At 42.1% G+C, this 21,479-nt stretch overlaps 1 protein-coding gene across 2 annotated transcripts in view; it reads right to left on the bottom strand.

Moving 5' to 3' along the window:
* Positions 1-21,479, bottom strand: part of LOC127430095 (neurobeachin-like) — a 401,279-nt gene that overhangs the window by 62,794 nt on the left and 317,006 nt on the right. For both annotated transcript variants that reach the window (XM_051679563.1, XM_051679564.1), the window contains exon 45: positions 8,509-8,646. In XM_051679563.1, the coding sequence (XP_051535523.1) occupies positions 8,509-8,646 (138 nt within the window). The remainder of the gene's footprint in view (positions 1-8,508; positions 8,647-21,479) is intronic.

The raw sequence follows: 21,479 nt of genomic DNA, 5'->3' as shown, positions 1-21,479 counted from the left end.
AAGTATAGTCAGGACATTACTGATGTAAAAAAACAGCACCATCACTATTTGAAAAAAAGTAATTTTTGATCAAATCTAGACAGGCCCCATTTCCAGCAGCCATCACTCCAACACCTTATCCTTGAGAAATCATGATAAATTGCTAATTTGGAACTAGAAAATCACTTGCCATTATATCAAACACAGTTTAAAGCTATTTGGCTCATTAAATGAAGCTTAATATTGTCTTTGTGGTTGTTTTTGAGTTGCCACAGTATGCAAGACTGGCATGTCTTAAGGTCAATATTAGATCAAAAATGGCAAAAAAGAAACAGCTTTCTCTAGAAACTCATCAGTCAATCATTGTTTTGAGGAATGAAGGCTATATAATACTTGAAATTGCCAAAAAACTTAAAATTTCATACAAAAGTGTACACTACAGTCTTCAACGACAGAGGAAAACTGGCTCTAACAAGGACAGAAAGAAATGTGGAAGGCTCAGATGTACAATTAAACAAGAGGATAAGTACATCAGAGTCTCTAGTTTGAGAAATAGACGACTCACATGTCCTCAGCTGACAGCTTCATTGAATTCTACCCACTCAACACAAGTTTCATGTACAACAGTAAAGAGAAGACTCAGGGGTGCAGGCCTTATGGGAAGAATTGCAAAGAAAAAGCCACTTTTGAAACAGAAAAAAAAAAAATAAAAGGTTAGAGAGGGCAAAGAAACACAGACATTGAACAACAGATAATTGGAAAAGAGTGTTATGGATCTTAACCACACTGAGCTTTTGTGGGATCAGCTAGACTGTAAGGTGCGTGAGACAAGACAGCCACATCTATGGCAAGTGCTACAGGAAGCATGGGGTGAAATGTTACCTGAGTATCTGGACAAACTGACAGTTAGAATGCCAAGGATCTGCAAAGCTGTCATTGCTGCACGTGAAGGATTTTTGATGAGAACTCTGAAGTAGTTTAAGAAGTTCTGACATTTTTTTTCAATTTGTAATAGTAATTTTTCACGTTATTAATGTCCTGACTATACATTGGGATCAGCTGAATGCCACTTTGGTTAATAAAAGTATTAAGAAATTTCTTTCCATAAGAGCAAAATCTGTACATTATTCCAAACTTTTGGCCACCTGTGTGTGTGTGTGTGGTGTGTGTATATATATATATGATGCTGTGTCAAGTTAAAAGTACTGGAAACTTTGAAAATCGTGTCTCAGGATTCCTGTATTCTGTTGTGATTCGCCCACATGGTGTGCTTGAGCGGTTCTCATTCTGTGGCTGTGCTGCTTGTGAGGTTTGTTGAGGCACGCTGCCACCTATTGGCGCGGCTCGTTAAACAGATGTACTTCAAGCTTGAATTGCTGATATGGTTGGAAAATCTGTACTTTTATTACAGAATTTACGTACGTGTCAGGGGGCATTTTTTCACGTGTTATTTTTTTGATAATGAATCGTACTAAATTAACACATTAAATTGACAGCTTTATATATATATATACAGTTGAAGTCATAAATTTACATACACCTTAGCCAAATACATTTAAACTCTATCTGTCACTCACTCGACGTTGTGTCTAGGGGTCTAGGGGTCACTCTTGGGAGCCCCAAACACCTCTGATCTTTGAGAAAAGGCCAATGGGAATTGGCGAGTGGAATTTACATGCCACTCCCCCAGACATACGGGTATAAAAGGAGCTGGCTCGCAACCACTCATTCAGATTTTCTCTTTGGAGCCGAGCGGTTCTATTCATTGAGCTGAATTCATCCATCAAGGTCATTCACCTCATCTGCTGGATTTACGGTGCATTTCAGCGGCTTCACCCCCTCTGCACCGGTGGAGTGCAGAGAACGCCCTTGGGCGCTTCGGCAGGCTAAGAGAGTATATTCTTTCCCTAAAAGAGTATATTTTCTTCAACTAAAAGAGTGACACTTATGGGAGCGTCTTTTTAAAGATGACTTTCTGTTTGTGTATAATTCCTGGTTTCAGTCATTACCTCTCCGCTTCTGATGGCCACGATTGCTGCCTTACGTGTTTGGGCGCCGCCCACGCGGAGACATCGTTCGTGGATGGGTCATGTCCTCATTGCGAGTACGACTATGGCAACGTTGTGGTTGCGGCTTTCTTTCATAAGAGGGAAAGCCACCCCAGCGTCTCCCCGCCTCGGTCCTTCTACCTACGGGTATGAGGCCGTGTCGGCTAGCACTGAGGGTGAACTGGGGACCTCAATGGGAGCACCTCAGCCGGGAAAACCCCCACGGACCTCCCATTCCCCAGCACACTCGTCTGCCCCAGTCGGGTTCTGGGATGAGACTGCCGGCTCATCTCAGGGTGAGTTCGCATTCTCATTCGGGGCTCGCGAAGAGGATGAACTGTCAATAGCAGCATCGGAGAGCGGGATTGTCCAGTCCGACGCTGAGGCCTCGGCTGGGCTACCACCTTCGGGTATGGTCGCTCAGTCGCAGACCGATGCGGAGCTGACTGACATGCTTGCCCGGGCAGCTGCGAACGTCAGGCTAGAGTGGAATCCTCCACTCTCCCCTGAACCATTGCGGCTCTATGATTGGTTCCTGGGCCCAGAGCGCCGCTCACGGCCACGCCCCACCCCGGTCCCTTTCTTCCTGGAGGTGCATGAGGAGCTGACAAGGTCGTGGAGGGCACCTTTCACTGCCCAATCCCAGTCTTTCAGCTCCCCCGCTCTCACTACCCTTGATGGTGGGGCTGCCAGGGGGTATTCGGCGATTCCCTAGGTGGATAAGGTGATTGTGGTGCACCTGTGCCCGCAGAGCACTGCCACCAGGTGCGGGCCGCCCGAAACTCCCGTCCAGGGCCTGTAGGCTAACGTTGTCTCTCGCGACTAAGGCCTACAGTGCCGATGGACAGGCCGCCTCCGCCCTGCACGCCATGGCTCTCCTGCAAGTACACCAAGCCAAGGTGCTAAAGGAACTGCACAAGGGTAGTTCTGACCCGGGACTGATACAGGAGCTGCGCTTGGTGACTGACCACGCTCTCTGGGCAACGAAGGTCATGGCGCGGTCTCTCGGGCAGGCGATGTCCACCCTGGTGGTCCAGGAGCGCCACCTTTGGCGCAACCTGGTCGAGATGAGGGAGGCTGACAAGGCACGGTACCTTGATGCCCCCATCTCCCAGGTTGGCCTGTTCGGCGACACCGTCGAGGACTTTGCCCAGCAGTTTTCGGCAGTGAAACAGCAGACAGAGGCTATTCAGCACATCCTGCCCCAGCCCGGTTCAAGACGCCGCACCCTGTCTGTTCGTCGCCAAGGGCGTCCTCCTGTGGCAACAGCACCAGCTCCGTCGCAGCCCGCCCCTGCAGCTCGGCCCTGGCGTGGAGCCACCCGCAGGAAGCAGACACCAACCAGCTGGCCGCCAAGAACCCGAGGAAGGCTTCAAAGCGCCCCTGAGAGGGGCGACCCAGGGACGAGGAGACCTGCTGCTCTGGAGCTGGTGGACAGACCACTCCATCCCCCGGTGGAGGGCCGGGAGGAGAATCTTTTGTTTCCTTTTTCTTTGATTTCACCGCATGCCCAAGGGGTCGTCATGTGGTCATCACACTGATCTGTCGCCGCCTCTTCAGCCCTTGGTCGGTCCTGGCGTTTCTATGGGCTGGAGTTCCCCTAGAGCAGGTCTCCAGGCGTATCGTCATCATGACTGCATTGGCACATAAACTGCCTCGAGTTGCTGGCAGTGCTGCTCGCCCTGCGGAGGCTCCGGCCATTGATCCAGGGCAAGCATGTGTTGGTCCGGACGGACAACACGGCAACGGTAGCGTACATCAACCGCCAAGGTGGCCTACACTCCCGTTGCCTGTCGCAACTCGCCTGCCATCAACTCCTTTGGAGTCAGCAGTGCCTCAAGTATTGCGAGCCACTCACATCCCGGGTGACCTCAACACCGTGGCAGATGTGCTGTCACAACAGGTTACGCTCAGGGGAGAGTGGAGACTCCACCCCCAGGTGGTCCAGCTGATTTGGAGTCGATTTGGTCAAGCGCAGGTAGACCTGTTCACTTCCCGGGAATCCTCCCACTGCCCGCTATGGTATGCCCTGACACACTGGCACACAGCTGGCCCCCGGGACTACGCAAGTATGCATTTCCCCCAGTGAGCCTACTCGCACAGACCCTGTGCAAGGTCAGGGAGGATGAGGAGCAGGTCGTCCTATTAGCACCCTACTGGCCCACCCAGACTTTTTCGGACCTCACGCTCTTCCCTCATGGGATCTCTCCGTGGTCCTGCAGGACCTGCGGGGAGCCCCCTTTGAGCCCCTGGAGTCAGTTGAGCTAAAGGCATTCTCCTTGAAGACTGCCCTCCTGGCAGTGCTCACATCCATCAAGAGGGTAGGGGATCTGCAGGCGTTCTCTGTCAGCGAAACGTGCCTGGAGTTTGGTCTGGGCTACTCTCACGTGATCCTGAGACCCCGACCGGGCTATGTGCCCAAGGTTCCCATGACCCCGTTTAGGGATCAGGTGGTGAACCTACAAGCGCTGCCCCTGGAGGAGGCAGACCTAGCCTTGGCCTTGCTGTGCTTTGCATATCTATTTGGATCGCACGCAGAGCTTTAGAAGCTCTGAGCAGCTCTTTGTCTGCTTTGGGGGACAGCGGAAAGGGAGTGCTGTCTCCAAACAGAGGATCGCCCACTAGGTCATTGACACCATCGCGATGGCATATCACGCCCAGGGCGTGCCGTCCCCCTTGGGGCTGTGAACCCAATCTACTAGGAGTGTGGCGGCCTCCTGGGCCCTGACCAATGGCACCTCTTTAGCAGACATCTGCAGAGCAGCGGGCTGGGCAACACCCAACACCTTTGCGAGATTTTACAATCTCCGGGTTGAGCCGGTCTCGTCCCGTGTGTTGTCAGGTACGAGCAGGTACGTTCTGGGACAGCTGGCTGGGTGTACCACTTGTGCATAGCGCCTTTCCCCTCCCCGAGGTGAAGACGTGCGTTTGACTCCCAGTCATGTTCACAAAGTTGTGGATCCTGGATGACTTCCTCCTTAGCCCTGTGGCAGATGGGTTTGCGGAGAAACTCCCTGGCAGCCCAGTACATTTGCTAACTAGGCCCAGTACTGGGGTAGGTGCTCCACATGCGCTGGCTCCCTGTAAGTAACCCCGTGAGATGTATCTTCCGTAAAATTGTTTCCCTTTTGTTAAACTGCGTCTTCCTTGGGCAGAGGGACTCTGCCCCTGGTCACCGTGTCTGTAGAGTTCCTCCCCCCTTGGGTAGGACCTACCATGGGACTTTTCCACATGACATATTTCCGACATAACTCAGAAAGACCATGTGACGTATTCCCACTCAAATACCCCCCCCCCTTCAGGTGGGGTGTGGTCTCCGCGGTCTCTTCCCCTTGGGAGTGACACCCCCCTGACGCGGACACTGGTCGGTTAATGATTTCCACTCTTTTGGGGAGAAAAACGGGGAGAAGAGCTAGAAGAGAAGAGGCTGGGCTAGCCTGTCCCCATTTTTTTGGGCAGTTGACTTGTCCCCAAGATACAGGGGAACGTTCGACGTTCATAGGAGCGTTGGGGGAAGTTATGTGACGGCCTGGTGCACTGGCTACGAGGCACACAGCGGTCTGCCCATCTCGCACCACCAGTCTACATAACACAGTTCAGTCCTTGTGGCATTTCGTATAGGGACCCCTAGTGTCACTACATCAACACAACGTCGAGTGAGGGACAGATAGGGAGCATCTTGGTTACTTTTGTAACCTCCGTTCCCTGATGGAGGGAACGAGACATTGTGTCCCTCTTGCCACAACACTGAACTACCTGCTGAAATAGCCGGAACCTTGTCTCGGCTCCTCAGCACAAAACCTGAATGAGTGGTTGCGAGCCAACTCCTTTTATACCTGTATGTCCGGGGGAGTGGCATGCAAATTCCACTCGCCAATTCCCATTGGCCTTTTCTCAAAGATCAGAGGTGTTTGGGGCTCCCAAGAATGACCCCTAGTGTCACTACATCGACACAACTTCTCATTCCCTCCATCAGGGATCCGAGGTTACGAAAGTAACCAAGACATTTTTTCACAATTCCTGACATTTAATCATAGAAAACATTTCCAGTCTTAGGTCAGTTAGGATCACTACTTTATTTTAAGAATGTGAAATGTCAGAATAGTAGTAGAGAGAATTATTTATTTTAGCTTTTATTTCTTTAATCACATACACTTTGTTAGTATTTGGTATCATTGCCTTTAAATTGTTTAACTTGGGTCAAACATTTTGGGTAGCATTCCACAAGCTTCTCACAATAAGTTGCTGGAATTTTGGCCCATTCCTCCAGACAGAACTGGTGTAACTGAGTCAGGTTTGTTGGCCTCCTTGCTCACACACGCTTTTTCAGTCTTGCCCACAAATTTTCTATCGGATTGAGGTTAGGGCTTTGTGATGGCCACTCCAATACCTCGACTTTGTTGTCCTTAAGCAATTTTGCCACAACTTTGGAGTTATGCTTGGGGTCATTGTCCATTTGGAAGACCCATCTGTGACCAAGTTTTAACTTCCTGGCTGATGTCTTGAGATGTTGCTTCAATATATCCACATAATTTTCCTTCCTCATGATGCCATCTATTTTGTGAAGTGCACCAGTCCCCCCTGCAGCAATGCACCCCCACAACATGATGCTGCCACCCCATGCTCCACCTTTGGGATGATGTTCTTCAGCTTGCAAGCCTCACCCTTTTTCCTCCAAACATAACGATGGTCATTATGGCCAAAAAGTTCAATTTTTGTTTCATCAGACCAGAGGATATTTCTCCTAAAAGTAAGATCTTTTCCCCATGTGCACTTGAAAACTGTAGTCTGGCTTTTTTCTGGCAGTTTTGGAGTAGTGGCTTCTTCCTTGCTGTGCAGCCTTTCAGGTTATGTCGATATAGGACTCGTTTTAATGTGGATATAGATACCTGTCTACCTGTTTCCTCCTGCATCTTCACAAGGTCCTTTGCTGTTGTTCTGGGAATTATTTGCACTTTTTTGCACCAAACTACATTAATCTCTAGGAGAATGCATCTCCTTCCTGAGCGGTATGATGGCTGCATGGTCCCTTGGTGTTTATACTTGCATACTATTGTTTGTACAGATGAATTTGGTATCTTCAGGCATTTGGAAATTGCTCCCAAGGATGAACCAGACTTGTGGAGGTCCACAATTGTTTTTCTGAGGTGATTTCTTTTGATTTTCCCATGATGTCAAGCAAAGAGGCACTGAGTTTGAAGGTAGGTCTTAAAATTCATCCACAGGTACACCTCCAATTCAGTGCACCTCCTATCAGAAGCTAACTGGCTAACTGTCTAAAGACTTGACATCATTTTCTGGAATTTTCCAAGCTGCTTAAAGGCACAGTTAACTTAGTGTATGCAAACTTCTGACCCACTGGAATTGTGATATAGTCAATTAAAAGTGAAACAATTGTCTGTAAACAGTTGTTGGAAAAATTACTTGTGTCATGCACAAAGTAGATGTCAATTTATTTTGCCAAAACTATAGTTTGCTAATATAAAATCTGTGGAGTGGTTAAAAAAATGAGTACATTTGTATACAGTGTTGGGAGGGTTACTTTTGAAATGTATTCCACTACAGATTACAGAATACATGCTGTAACATGTAATTTGTAATGTATTCCGTTAGATTACTCAAGGTCACTTATTCTAAATACTTTGGATTACTTCTTCAGCACTGGTAAATTTTTTCACTTGTTTTGACTATAAAACAAAATGCACGTTAAAAATACATTCTCTGAAAAACATAAATATCTTATGCAGTGTTGTTTCTAAAACAAGATGAATCAAATTGATCTTTTTTTTAAAGGATTTTCTGATATTTCTACACTAAAACAATACAAAAATTATTATCAAGAATAAAATTTTTGGCCTAATATTAAAGGTCTTACTAGAAAAAAAGAAATTATGATCTAACATGAATTTTCCAGATAAAAAATATGATCGTACCTGGTAACATGCATTTAAAATGGCTAGAAATAGCATTTTAGCTTAGCGTAAAGCTGATAATTTACACAAGGTTTATTTCCATTTCTTATGCTCCAAACTTACTTAAAATTGACTTCTCTGTCTGCTCGTATGAATGTAACACATCATAAGAAAGTGTTTCACCACTATTCAAATGCACTTTGGATTGCATCATTTATATGAATAAATGTTTTCCATCTGAAAGGACTAAATATTAAATGAAATAAATGACAATAAAATGCAAAGTAATCTCTTCAGTAATCAAAATACTTTTTTGAATGTAACTGTATTCTAATTACCAATGATTTAAACTGTAACTGTAGTGGAATACATTTTGTATTTTAAATAAGTATTCCTCTTACATGTATTTCGTTACTCCCCAACCCTGACTGTATATACATAAGACACAACACGAGCCAGTAGCTACTTGCTGTTGAAACAGCTGAAGAGATACTTATGCTGTAAATCTTGGTACTTATAAGATGTTTTAGGCATCAAATTCCTTGCAACCATCCAATCTAGAGACTTACTATTCTGACAAGCCAATGGAGGGTAGAGGCAGCAGTGGAATAGTGAGTTGTGTAGTGGCACGGTGGAGTTTCCTCATCCCATGATTCATAGCGATCCGCATAGAACACAGCGCGCTTTGGATTCAGCGCTCCAATTGGCTAAGGAAACACATAGAGGAAAAACATTCAGGAAGATTTAATATTTGAGTATGAACCATTTTGACATGCATTCAACACATCAACATCTAATTTTTGATTGTTCTGCGGACATAATTTATGTATCAAACCAGCTATATTTAGGACATTTTCCTTTAACCGGTGGGGGGGTTGTCGCTGTCCTTTTCAGCTTATCACCGCCCATTCGGCCCCGTTACGCGGCCAGCCCACCAGGAAAAGTCCCGGTTCTCCTTATGGCCATTCTGCCCCTGTTAGAACAACTTGAGCGTCACTGAAGAGAAACAAGTGGATTTTCTTGAGGTTTGTCTGTCACATAATATTACTATCCCCAGATTCTCTTGAGTTGGGACTTTGTGGAAACCATGCGGTCGTTTGTGTAGCTGGTGCTCTGAATTTAGAAATACAGAACATATACACTATATGGCCAAAAGTTTGTGGACACCATATGTGCTTGATGAACATTTGATTTCAAATCCTTAGGCATCAATTTCCCCCTACAGATAACTGTATATCTGTATATAAAATATTCTAACAACATTATTGCGCTATTGTATATTTCTCTTTTTTATCTGTTATATCTTATTTTTTTAATGTCACTATATGTATATAGTGTATATAATGTATATATTTGCACTGTACATAACAGATTTGTATTTGCACTGTACATAACAGATAACAGATTTGTATTAGATTGCACTATGTATGTGTATGTGTGTATGTATGTGTGTGTATGTACGTGTGTATAACTATTTTTTATTTTTTATTATTATCTATGTCTTGCTGCTGTTATTGTATTGTTTTTGTATTGTTGTACACTGGAAGCTCCTGTCACCAAGACAAATTCCTTGTATGTGTAAGCATACTTGGCAATAAAGCTGATTCTGATTCTGATATATATTTAAATATATATGTTTGTATGTATGTATATATGTTGCATTCTCTTGCACTGGAAGCTTCTGTCACCATGACAAATTCTTTGTGTGTGTAAGCATACTTGGCAATAAAGCTCATTCTGATTCTGATTCTAAAACGGGTTGTGAATACCATTTCATGTTGAAGTGTTCATGCGTTATATGTGTATTTTAGTGTGTGTGTGTGTATAGTAGTAGTAGTAGTATGTTCATGTGTAAAATATATTTTTAAAGGATAATGTGTGAATTTATATTTGTGTATAAAACTATATTGTTATAGGAGTAAGATGCAGCAGTGTTGTAGTGTTTCTGTGTGTAAGGCAATCTGAAAGGCCTCAACTAAAGACAACAACTAAACTAGTATGGCTTAACCATGTCTGACCTGATTTACACCCTGTACGTCCATACTGCACTGGGAAGACCATCCTCTGCAGTTAAAGCACTCTACAAAATCCTGCACAATGTCTAGAATAAACAAACACACTGGAATTCATTCAGCCTTGGAATTCTCTCCATCTATCCCTCCTTCTCTCTCTCTCTCCCTCTCTCTCTCACATACACGGATGTTGAGAAACTGCCTTCATAAAACAAACAATTTGTAACAGCCTCTCTTCTCTGAAGCACTTCAAATTCTGTAATGGCTAAATGTCAAACTTTTGGATGGGATTTATGTTCTAAAAAATGTCTGACTTATAATTCTTAACATCTAATAATGCATGCAAAATGAGTTTCTTTAATTCATAAATGCACCGTGAAGTCTGAAAGGTTTAATTATTGATTAAATGATCCATGCTTGGCAAACCTTCCTGAAATTCTCCTTTAAAATGTAGTAGCAGATGATGTCATCCCTCGAAATAATATGGGTTGAGCCTTTAAATACTGAAACTGATACATATTGCAAATACTGAAACTGATACATATTTAAATGGGTAGTTGATGCTTAACATTTTTTTTTTTTTTTAAATCAACATCAAAATTTTGGTTAAAATTTATAGGGTAAGTCCATGTAAATTAACCACATTTTACAAAAGCTTCTCTGGATGAATTGGAAAAAAAATATATATAAAGCTATTTGGTTCGTTAAATGAAGCTTAAAATTGTCTTTTTGTTTGTTTTTGAGTTGCAACAGTATGTAATAGACTGGCATGTCTTAAGGTCAATATTAGGTCAAAAATGGCAAAAAAGAAACAGTTTCTCTAGAAACTCATCAGTCAATCATTGTTTTGAGGAATGAAGGCTATACAATGCTTGAAATTGTCAAAAAACTGAAGAATTCATACAAAGGGTGTACACTACAGTCTTCAAAGACAAAGGACAGAAAGAGATGTGGAAGGCCAGATGTACAACTAAACAAGAGGAGAAGTACATCAGAATCTCTGATTTGAGAAATAGACACCTCATGTGTCCTCAGCTGACAGCTTCATTGAATTCTACCCGTCAACACCAGTTTCATGTACAACAGTAAAGAGAAGACTCAGGGGTGCAGGCCTTATGGGAAGAGTTACAAAGAAAAAGCCACTTATGAAACAGAAAAACAAAAAGAAAAGGTTAGAGTGGGCAAAGAAACACAGACTTTGGACAACAGATAATTGGAAAAGAGTGTTATGAGTCTTAAACCCATTGAACTTTTGTGGGATCAGCTAGACAGTAAGGTGCATGAGAAGTGCCTGACAAGACACCTGAGTATCTGGACAAACTGACAGCTAGAATGCCAAGGATCTGCAAAGCTGTCATTGCTGCACTTGAATGGATTTTTGATGAGAACTCTGAAGTAGTTTAAGAAGTTATGAAAAAAAAAATTCAAATTGTAATAGTAATTTTTCAAGTTATTAATATCCTGACTATACATTGTGATCAATTGAATGCCACTTTGGTGAATAAAAGTACCAATTTCTTTCCATAAGAGCAAAATTTACATTATTCCAAACTTTTGGACGGCAGTATATATATATATATATATACACAAGGGAACGAAATGTCGTGCCTCGCAGGACCACGGTGCTACATATATAGACGTTACACATAGACCTATCTAGCTTATATAATATACATGTACTTTACATATACTTTCAACATATTCTTTACAGACAATTAACACACATAGTGTAACAGTACAGAAAACAGTGCAAAGAAAACATTCAGGGCAAACAGTACAGGACATTATGGGCATGAGGACATTAATATTTAATATACACAGGAAATGTATATAGATGTAAACATAAGTGTTTCCCTGGTGAGCAGCGAAGATGTTAAAGTGACCAGTGTGTATAAAACTGAGAGAGAGAGAAGAGAACACCCTCACAGTATTGCACATAAGAATTGTAAACAGTTCTTAAAGGAACAGACCTTGTAGAATAGCAGCAAGAGTTTACATGTCTATTTAGGTGGGGGGGGGGTGTTGAAATGTTTCTGATTCAGGAGGTGGTGGGGGGGTCAGAAGGGTAAGGGGTGATTGGTGTTGAGGGCTCTCACAGCCTGGGGGAATAAGCTGTTGAGCAGTCTGGTAGAGCGGGCTCGGATGCTCCGGTAGGAGCTGGAAGAGACTGTGGGAGGGATGGATGGTGTCCTTCACAATACTGGTGGCTTTGCTCGAGCACCGTGCAAGGAAAATGTCCATGATAGAGGGGAGAGGGACACCGATGATCTTTGCGGCTGTATTTACTGTTCGCTGTAGTGTTTTTGCGGTCTGCGGCACTGCAGTTCCCATACCAGACAGTGATGCAGTTGGTCAACACACTCTCAATGGTGCCCCTGTAGAATGTGGTGAGGATGGGTGGAGGGAGACTCGCTCTTTTCAGCTGCTGCAAGAAGTGGAGGCGCTGCTGGGCCCTCTTGGATTTTGATATTGTGTTGGTGGTCCAGGAGAGATCCTCAGTGATGTGCAACCCCAGGAATTTAATGCTGCTGACTCTCTCCACGGTCACGCCGTTGATGGTCAGTGGGAGGTGGTCAACAGAGTTTCTCCTGAAATCCATCACAACCTCCTTTGTCTTCCCCACATGAAGGGACAGGTTGTTATCACCATACCATTCAAGTAGTTGTGCCACTTCCTCTCTGTAGAGTGTTTCATCATTGTTGCTGATGAGGCCTACCACAGTTGTGTCATCTGCAAACTTAATGATGTGGTTTGAGCTGAACTTGGCAGTGCAGTCATGTGTCAGCAGAGTGAAGAGCAGCGGACTGAGCACACAGCCTTGGGGGCCACCTGTGCTCAGTGTGGTAGTGCTGGAGGTGTTGCGGCCAACCCGGACTGACTGAGGTCTTTTTGTTAAAAAGTCCAGGATCCAATTACAGAGGGAGGTGTTGAGGCCCAGCAAGTTCAGCTTATTGATGAGCTGTTGTGGGATTACTGTATTGAATGCCGAACTGAAGTCAATAAACAGCATTCTTATATATGAGTCTTTGTGTTCTAGGTGATTCAGGGCCAGGTGGAGGGAGGAGGATATTGCATCGTCTGTAGAGCGGTTTGGATGGTATGCAACTGGAACGGGTTAAGTGTGTTATGGAGACTGGACCTAATGTGATGCATGTCTAACCTCTCAAAGCACTTCATCATGATTGGTGTCAGTGCAATGGGGTGGTAGTCATTCAGGCAGGTCACAGATGACTTCTTCGGTACCGGTATGATGGTGGTGGACTTGAGACACGTGGGGACGACTGCCTGGGTCAGCGAGGTGTTAAAGATGTCTGTTAGGACATCTGTCAGCTGTTCAGCACAATCTCTCAGTACACAGCCAGGTATGTTGTTGGGACCCGCGACCTTGCATGGGTTAATCCTAGATAGGGTTTTTCTCATGTCGGCTGCAGAGAGGCAAAGCACCTGGTCATTGGGAGGTGTGAGTATTTTCTGTGCTAGTGTGTCATTCTGCATTTCAAACTGTGCATAGAAGTGGTTGAGTGCACTGGGGAGGGATGTGTCATCATCACAGGCCTGTGGCAGGGGCTTGTAGTCAGTGATGGTCTGAAAGGCTGGCCATAGGCTCTGTGTGTCTCTGCTGTCTGTGAAGTGGTTGTTGGTTTTTTGTGCATGCAACTGTTTTGCCTTCTTGATGCCACAGGACAGATTGGCTCTCACTGTATTGAGGGCTGCTTTATCTCCTGATCTGAATGCATCATTCTGGGTCTTTAGCAGCCCACGGACCTCTGCTGTCAGCCATGGCTTCTGGTTGGCACGTGTGGTGATGGTCTTGGTGATTGTCACATCATCAATGCACTTTCTGATGTAGGCAGTCACTGTTTCAGTGTACTCTTGCAGGTCTGTGTGATCATTGTAGGTGGCTTCCATCTTGAACATGTTCCAGTCTGTGTCCTGGAAGCAGTCCTGGAGTGTTGAGATAGCATCCTCTGGCCATACTGTGATCCATTTTTGAACTGGTTTGGTGAGTTTCAGAAGTGGTCTGTATGCTGGGATTAGCATAACAGAGATGTGAAATGAGTGCCCAAGGTGGAGGTGCGGGACAGCCTTGTATGCATTTTTTCCAGTTGTGTAAACCAAGTCCAGTGTGTTGTTTTCCCTTGTTGCAAAGTTCACATGTTGGTAGAACTTCGGCAAGACTGTCTTTAAATTTGCATGGTTGAAGTCACCAGATACAATGAAAAAGCCATCAGGGTTGTTTGTTTGTTGCTCACTGATAGAGCTGTACAGTTCGCAAAGAGCATCCCTGGAGTTGACACAAGGGGGAATATTCACAGCCACAATAACAATGGCTGTGAACTCCCTCGGTAGATAGAAGGGGCGACATTTCATAAACATGAACTCCACCAGCGATGTACAGTGTTTGGAGACTACCACAGCATTGTTACACCATTCTTTGTTAATGTATACACACAGGACACCTCCGCGAGTCTTACCAGACAGCGTTGTGTCCCTGTCTGCTCAGTAGCAGGTTAGCCCATGCAGCTGAATGGTGGAGTCCGGGATGTTGTTGTTTAGCCATGTTTCGGTGAAAACGAACACACAGCAATCCTTCATCTCACATAGTGTAGATTGACGGTGTCGAATATCATCCAGTTTATTGTCCAGTGAGCATACATTTGAGAGCAGAAGTGTTGGAAGTGCCGGTCTGGTGGGGTTAGCCTTTAGCCTAGCTCGTATACCTCCACACTTGCCACGTTTCCGTCCTCTCTCACACCGCTTGCGACGCCTCCTAGTGCAGGCAGCACCAGTGGGCGAGGCCGCTGTCTCAGGGTCTGGCTTCCGCAGTTGGCAAAGGCTCCGTAGCTTCTATGTAGTCACCGGCAAAGGGTTAGAATTACATACACTACTGACTTCCAGAAGGCACTGGCGACCGTAGACATGTTGTAAAGTGGTTTCCTGATGTTTGAGCATTGAAGTAAAGCAGTTTGATGATGAAGGGAAGAGACTCAAAGACATAGAAACACCGTTTTTAGGACCCGGAGTAGCCGCTGCATCCGTCCGCACCGCCATTTCTTTTTTATATACACTACCGTTCAAAAGTTTGGGGTCACTTGCCTGAAAAGTTTCACATGATCTTAAAAACTTTTTGATCTGAAGGCGTAAGCTTAAATGTTTGAAATTAGTTTTGTATACAAAAAATATAATTGTGCCAACATATTAATATATTTAATTACAAAACTAAAATTTTATTTAAAAAACAAAAAAGTTTTGAAATGGATGACTTGGACTGAATAATTAAAAAAAGCAGCCACTAAGTGCCCAGCATATAGATGGGAACTCCTTCAATACTGTTTAAAAAGCATCCCAGGGTGATACCTCAAGAAGTTGGTACATTTCTGCAAAATCTAGGCAAAGGGTGGCCACTTTGAAGATGCTAAAATATAATATAGTTTTGATTTATTTTTGATTTTTTTTAGTCACAACATAATTACCATATTTCCATTTCTATTATTCCATAGTTGTAATGACTTTACTATTATTCTAAAATGTGAAAAAAAATAAAATATAAAGAATGAGTAATTGACCCTAAACTTTTGAACGGTAGTATATATATATATATATATATATATATATATATATATATATATATATATATATATATATATATATACATAGAGTTGTGCTCAAAAATTTGCATACCCTGGGAGAAATTGTGAAATTTTGGCATTGATTTTTAAAATATGACTGAAAACTGTCTTTTATTTAAGGATAGTGATCATATGAAGCCATTTATTATCACATAGTTGTTTGGCTCCTTTTTAAATCATAATGATAACAGAAATCACCCAAATGGCCCTGATCAAAAGTTTACATACCCTTGAATGTTTGGCCTTGTTACAGACACACAAGGTGACACACACAGGTTTAAATGGCAATTAAAGGTTAATTTCCCACACCTGAGGCTTTTTAAATTGCAATTAAGTGTCTGTGTATAAATAGTCAATGAGTTTGTTAGCTCTCACATGGATGCACTGAGCAGGCTAGACACTGAGCCATGGGGAGCAGAAAAGAACTGTCAAAAGACCTGCGTAACAAGGTAATGGAACTTTATAAAGATGGAAAAGGATATAAAAAGATATCCAAAGCCTTGAAAATGCCAGTCAGTACTGTTCAATCACTTATTAAGAAGTGGAAAATTCGGGGATCTCTTGATACCAAGCCAAGGTCAGGTAGACCAAGAAAGATTTCAGCCACAACTGCCAGAAGAATTGTTCAGGATACAAAGAAAAACCCACAGGTAACCTCAGGAGAAATACAGGCTGCTCTGGAAAAAGACGGGGTGGTTGTTTCAAGGAGCACAATATGACGATGATTGAACAAAAATGAGCTGCATGGTCGAGTTGCCAGAAAGAAGCCTTTACTGCGCCAATGCCACAAAAAAGCCTGGTTACAATATGCCCGACAACACCTTGACACACCTCACAGCTTCTGGAACACTGTAATTTGAAGTGACGAGACCAAAATAGAGCTTTATGGTCACAACTATAAGTGCTATGTTTGGAGAGGGGTCAACAAGGCCTATAGTGAAAAGAATACCATCCCCACTGTGAAGCATGGAGGTGGCTCACTGATGTTTTGGGGGTGTGTGAGCTCTAAAGGCACGGGAAATCTTGTGAAAATTGATGGCAAGATGAATGCAGCATGTTATCAGAAAATACTGGCAGACAATTTGCATTCTTCTGCACGAAAGCTGCACATGGGACGCACTTGGACTTTCCAGCACGACAATGACCCTAAGCACAAGGCCAAGTTGACCCTCCAGTGGTTAAAGCAGAAAAAGGTGAAGGTTCTGGAGTGGCCATCACAGTCTCCTGACCTTAATATCATCGAGCCACTCTGGGGAGATCTCAAACATGCGGTTCATGCAAGACGACCAAAGACTTTTCATGACCTGGAGGCATTTTGCCAAGACAAATGGGCAGCTATACCACCTGCAAGAATTTGGGGCCTCATAGACAACTATTACAAAAGACTGCACACTGTCATTGTTGCTAAAGGGGGCAATACACAGTATTAAGAACTAAGGGTATGCAGACTTTTGAACAGGGGTCATTTCATTTTTTTCTTTGTTGCCATGTTTTGTTTTATGATTGTGCCATTCTGTTATAACCTACAGTTGAATATGAATCCCATAAGAAAAAAAAAGAAATGTGTTTTGCCTGGTCAATCATGTTTTCTTTAAAAATGGGATATATATTACCAATTCTCCAAGGGTATGCAAACGTTTGAGCACAATACTTTTTCTGAAGATAAACATACATTTTGATTAAAGCCAAAATATTGAGAAAATTACAATTTCCACCTATGATCAATACAGGTTAAATAAATAAATAAACTTAGAAAGGTTGCAGAATGATGATTTTATTTTTACACAGAGATTTAAAGATCTTAATATCCTTTCATATTCAGATTAAGAACAAACCTTCCTTTTTGTATCTTCATTTTAAGCCCCATATGGTTAAATCTCAAGGATATGAGACTTTCATGGGTGTATATTTTAGGTTATGTGACCATTTTTCTAAATTCTTACATTTTTCCACAGTTTTAATTACTTCGTTTATGTCCTATTTCGTATTAAATGGTCCTGGTGTGACAAATGAATCTTTAAAAGTACAAAGATTCTATGTAGTCTCTTACCTGATATGGTCATAAACACTGAATGTACAGTATAATAACTAAAAAAGAGTGAACAAAATGCTGTTTGAAATACTTTAAGATAGTATAATATGTCACACATATAATATGTATATTATAGTATAATATGTCACACCACTGGACATGTCAAGTTCCCCAAAGTTTTTCATGTCAACTACTCAAATACTCATTACTTTACATTATGATTTTCATTTTTTGTTTTTAAATATCTATTTAAAATAGCTAATGAAGGCCAGTCATGATGTAGCTGTTTTGGCCCGCTTTTTTTTTTTTTTTAAATAATCATTGTCACCTTTGCATTAAAAAAAAAACAAAAAAAAAGAAAAAAGAAAAAAGAAAGAAAGAAAAGAAAAACTCCAAGAGATTGGAACAAATGGCTTTTCAATCAACCATACTAGCAGATGACATAGGGACTCAGGCAGTCAATATTAATATACTACGTGTTATTAACAAAGAGGACAGGGCCAGCCCTAGAGGAAGATCAATACTCCCCTACATCTCAAAGAGTTAACTGTGAGCGTGGGAGAGCATCTAGTTGTTTAGAGCAGTGTGGGAAATTTGTCAAGACTCAAAGCATGGCATAAATAACTGAGCAATGTCATAACAAAGATGTTAAGGAGCTAAGCTATATTGGGCATAGAGAAGAAAAAAATTACATAGTTTAATGCAGATGATAATGTACATTTAGGGAAAATTAATCATGCAACTTAATCTGAATGGACATGATGGTTTGGTGTCCATGTTTACTATACAAATGCAACACAATCTGTTATAATTTTTTTTAGCTATACTAATTGTGTAACTACATTTACCAATACTTCTGTGTCCATTTCCGAATTCATCACACTTCGTCATTTTTTTTATTTTTTATTTTTTATTTTTTTACTTTTTTGCTGACCCAATTCAGATCATATGAAATATCTACTTTTCTTCAAGTAACTTTGTCTTTTCTTTTCCCATACTTCAAAAACATTCCCCTTTCCATTCCTTTTTAATGACCATCTTTGCTGAAGTTAGCACGGTTGGGGCAAATGAAAAAGAAGTTTATGAGATCTGCTGAGATTTATGGACTGATAATGACCTGCCATGTGACGTCTAGGGCAGACTGTGATTGGGCGAGCAGCCACAGGAAGTCTAACACACTGTAAAAACCTTCTTAGGGACCAGTGTTAGTGCTGGCTGCAAGATGAGTGAGTCCATCTCATGGCAGCAAACAGACCCACTTAACCAGGGAAATATTGTATTTGGCATGGCAGGGAGATTTTGCCCAGTTTAGCACAGCAGCTGTGGAACAGAGAAGCAACACAAATGTTTTCCAGTGCCATGTCAAATAGCTGCAGTGCTGTCCATCTTAAGTTTTACTGTTTTGTGTCAATATAGTCATTTCCTGCTGTATGACTTATGGAGAAAGTAATGGAAGAAAGTCTGAAGCAGCTTAAAAATATTTATAAACATTACATCATTTGTTCCATTGTTGTGATACTTCTTTAATAATTTTATGCTATTATTTTAAGATTTCACAATAAGTCTAAAGCACAAGCTACAATATATGCCAAATTCCTATATATTTTCTTTATACATACTCTAGCCATTTTACTATTTATTCTTCAGAATTCAATGACATGCTCGTGCACTTAAAAGGGTGAAAAAATACCCATGCAACTGTCTTACTCAAGACCCTATCAGTCTTAAATAAAAACAGAGGTTTGTGTAAATGTAAGACTTCCCAGATGCTAATTCAGTAAGCAATTTAGACCAAACACCCAACAACAGATGCAGAGATTGCAAGACAGCTGATAAAGTTTCCTTCACTGTAAACAGAGTGCTTTGAAAACACTCTCCACATACTTTGGAAAGCCATGGCGTTAGGAAACGAAAAACTGAGTTTTCAAACGTATTAGCATGAATGTGGCCAAAGGGAACGTCCACGCACATTTTTGTTAAAAATGCAATTGATCTTGCTACATTTATGCCTCTCATCCACACTGGAACGGCATTTTTCTCCACCGACTTTCGAAAACATTTCCTAGTACTGCATACTTTGGAAAACAATGACGTTCAGAAACAGAACATGGAGCTTTTAACTGAAAATGTGTTAGTGTGGAATGCGCTTTGGCATCCATCTGCGCTGTATTTAAAATTATTTTTCTATGTTAACATGCGGTACATTGACATTTTTGATTGTTCCACAGCACATTGCTGTGAATTCCAGTGCTAAGCACATGAGTGATGTAGTGAGAATCACCCTGGCACCAACTGAAATGAACTGGGCCTCACACAAGACACCAAAATATGTGGTGATTTTTGATCACATTTCACTTAAGGTGTATGTGTGTGTAATTATTAATATCAAATTGCCCCTCCCTCCATCCTCGGGGCACCAGCTAAGGAGTTTCACAAAACAGTAAAAGAATGATCCAAATGGACCATTCAATAAATAAAAATTATGTAAATTGAAGGGAGTTGGTCATCTGATTAATCTGAAGGATTTGTCAAATTCGGCCTAACTTTTAGAGCTCTTCTGTATCATCAACACAAGGAACACACAGTTGTGATAAAATGAGTTTTATTTACAAAAAGATAAACAAGAATAACTTACAAAAACTACAAAATGGTACTAATATGCTAAAAAAAATAACAAATTAATAGGTAAATATAAGTGCACAGGATGGACAAATGTAAGTTCACCACATCCCCCCTGCTCAGCTGATCGATGATCCAGAGGAGGAACAGCATGGACAAACAAACACACCTCACCTCATCCTTTGACCATTGGCATTAAGAGTAAACTATGGCTCAATATATTTTATGTAGAGCAAAAAATAATGGCTATTAGAGAAATAAGCAAGTTATTTCTAAAAAGTTTCTGGAGAAACGTATGTGGAAAGGAAGAAGAAAGTTCCTAAAGATGGCCTTAAGTCTCTAAATTTTCAAAAGAATACTAAGGATAAACATTTAAAAAAATGTTTTAGCAGGAAAACAATTTCTTAAATGTCTCAACTGACATAATTTGGTATGGCACTGTCCAAGCTATAAGCTAAGTGCACTTACTTTGGTTACATGGTTTGCTGCATTGCCAGATTAAAAAGAATCTCAACTTGTTCATTTGATACCAAGTATGAAGAGATTTGTCTACTGCCACATTATTAGGAGTGGAGCTCACTTGTTAAGTAATTTGTGTATCAACCTGCAGGCTATTCAATGGGAGATATCATATTGTATGACATCCATCGTCCTGTCCACACTGAGTTGTGTAGTCAAAAAGGGTGTAGGTTGATTAACAGTTAGGTTGTGAATTTGAGTGTTCGCCTAAATGTTGCAGCTGCTTTTGGAGGACTGTGCCACAGATCCAATCAAACTATCTCTCTCTTTTGGAGAGGTCCCCTATGAGGGAAATTGGATGGCTGAACTTGACAACAATTTAGACAACCTTAAAAATTATCTGCAATATCTTGCTACATACAGGGCAGTGAACTAGTTGATGGAGGGTGTAAAATCTTGAATTTGACCCCCTTTTCTTTGGAATTCCAAAGGGTTTGTTGAGGGAATATAAGATCATAACCCCCCTGTGGGCTGTGAATATTGACTGAAAAGTCTAAACTCTATATAATGGCAAACACTTTTTTGGCTGAAGGTGATGTCTAAAAAAATACAGGGTCTATATGTTTGCTAACACTGACAGGCCATGTTTATTAATAAGATGCCCCATTTTCCCTGGTTCTCCCCCACCCTCTGATATACAGGCTAGGTGGAGTGGGGAGGGGCCCCCAACCTGGTCATGCTGACCAGATCAGATCCCTATCTTTGTCCTGCTCTTGGGCAAGGGACAT

Source organism: Myxocyprinus asiaticus, chromosome 39, assembly GCF_019703515.2.
Source record: "Myxocyprinus asiaticus isolate MX2 ecotype Aquarium Trade chromosome 39, UBuf_Myxa_2, whole genome shotgun sequence".
Classification (NCBI taxonomy): domain Eukaryota; kingdom Metazoa; phylum Chordata; class Actinopteri; order Cypriniformes; family Catostomidae; genus Myxocyprinus; species Myxocyprinus asiaticus.
This window is presented reverse-complemented; position numbering and strand designations above follow the sequence as displayed.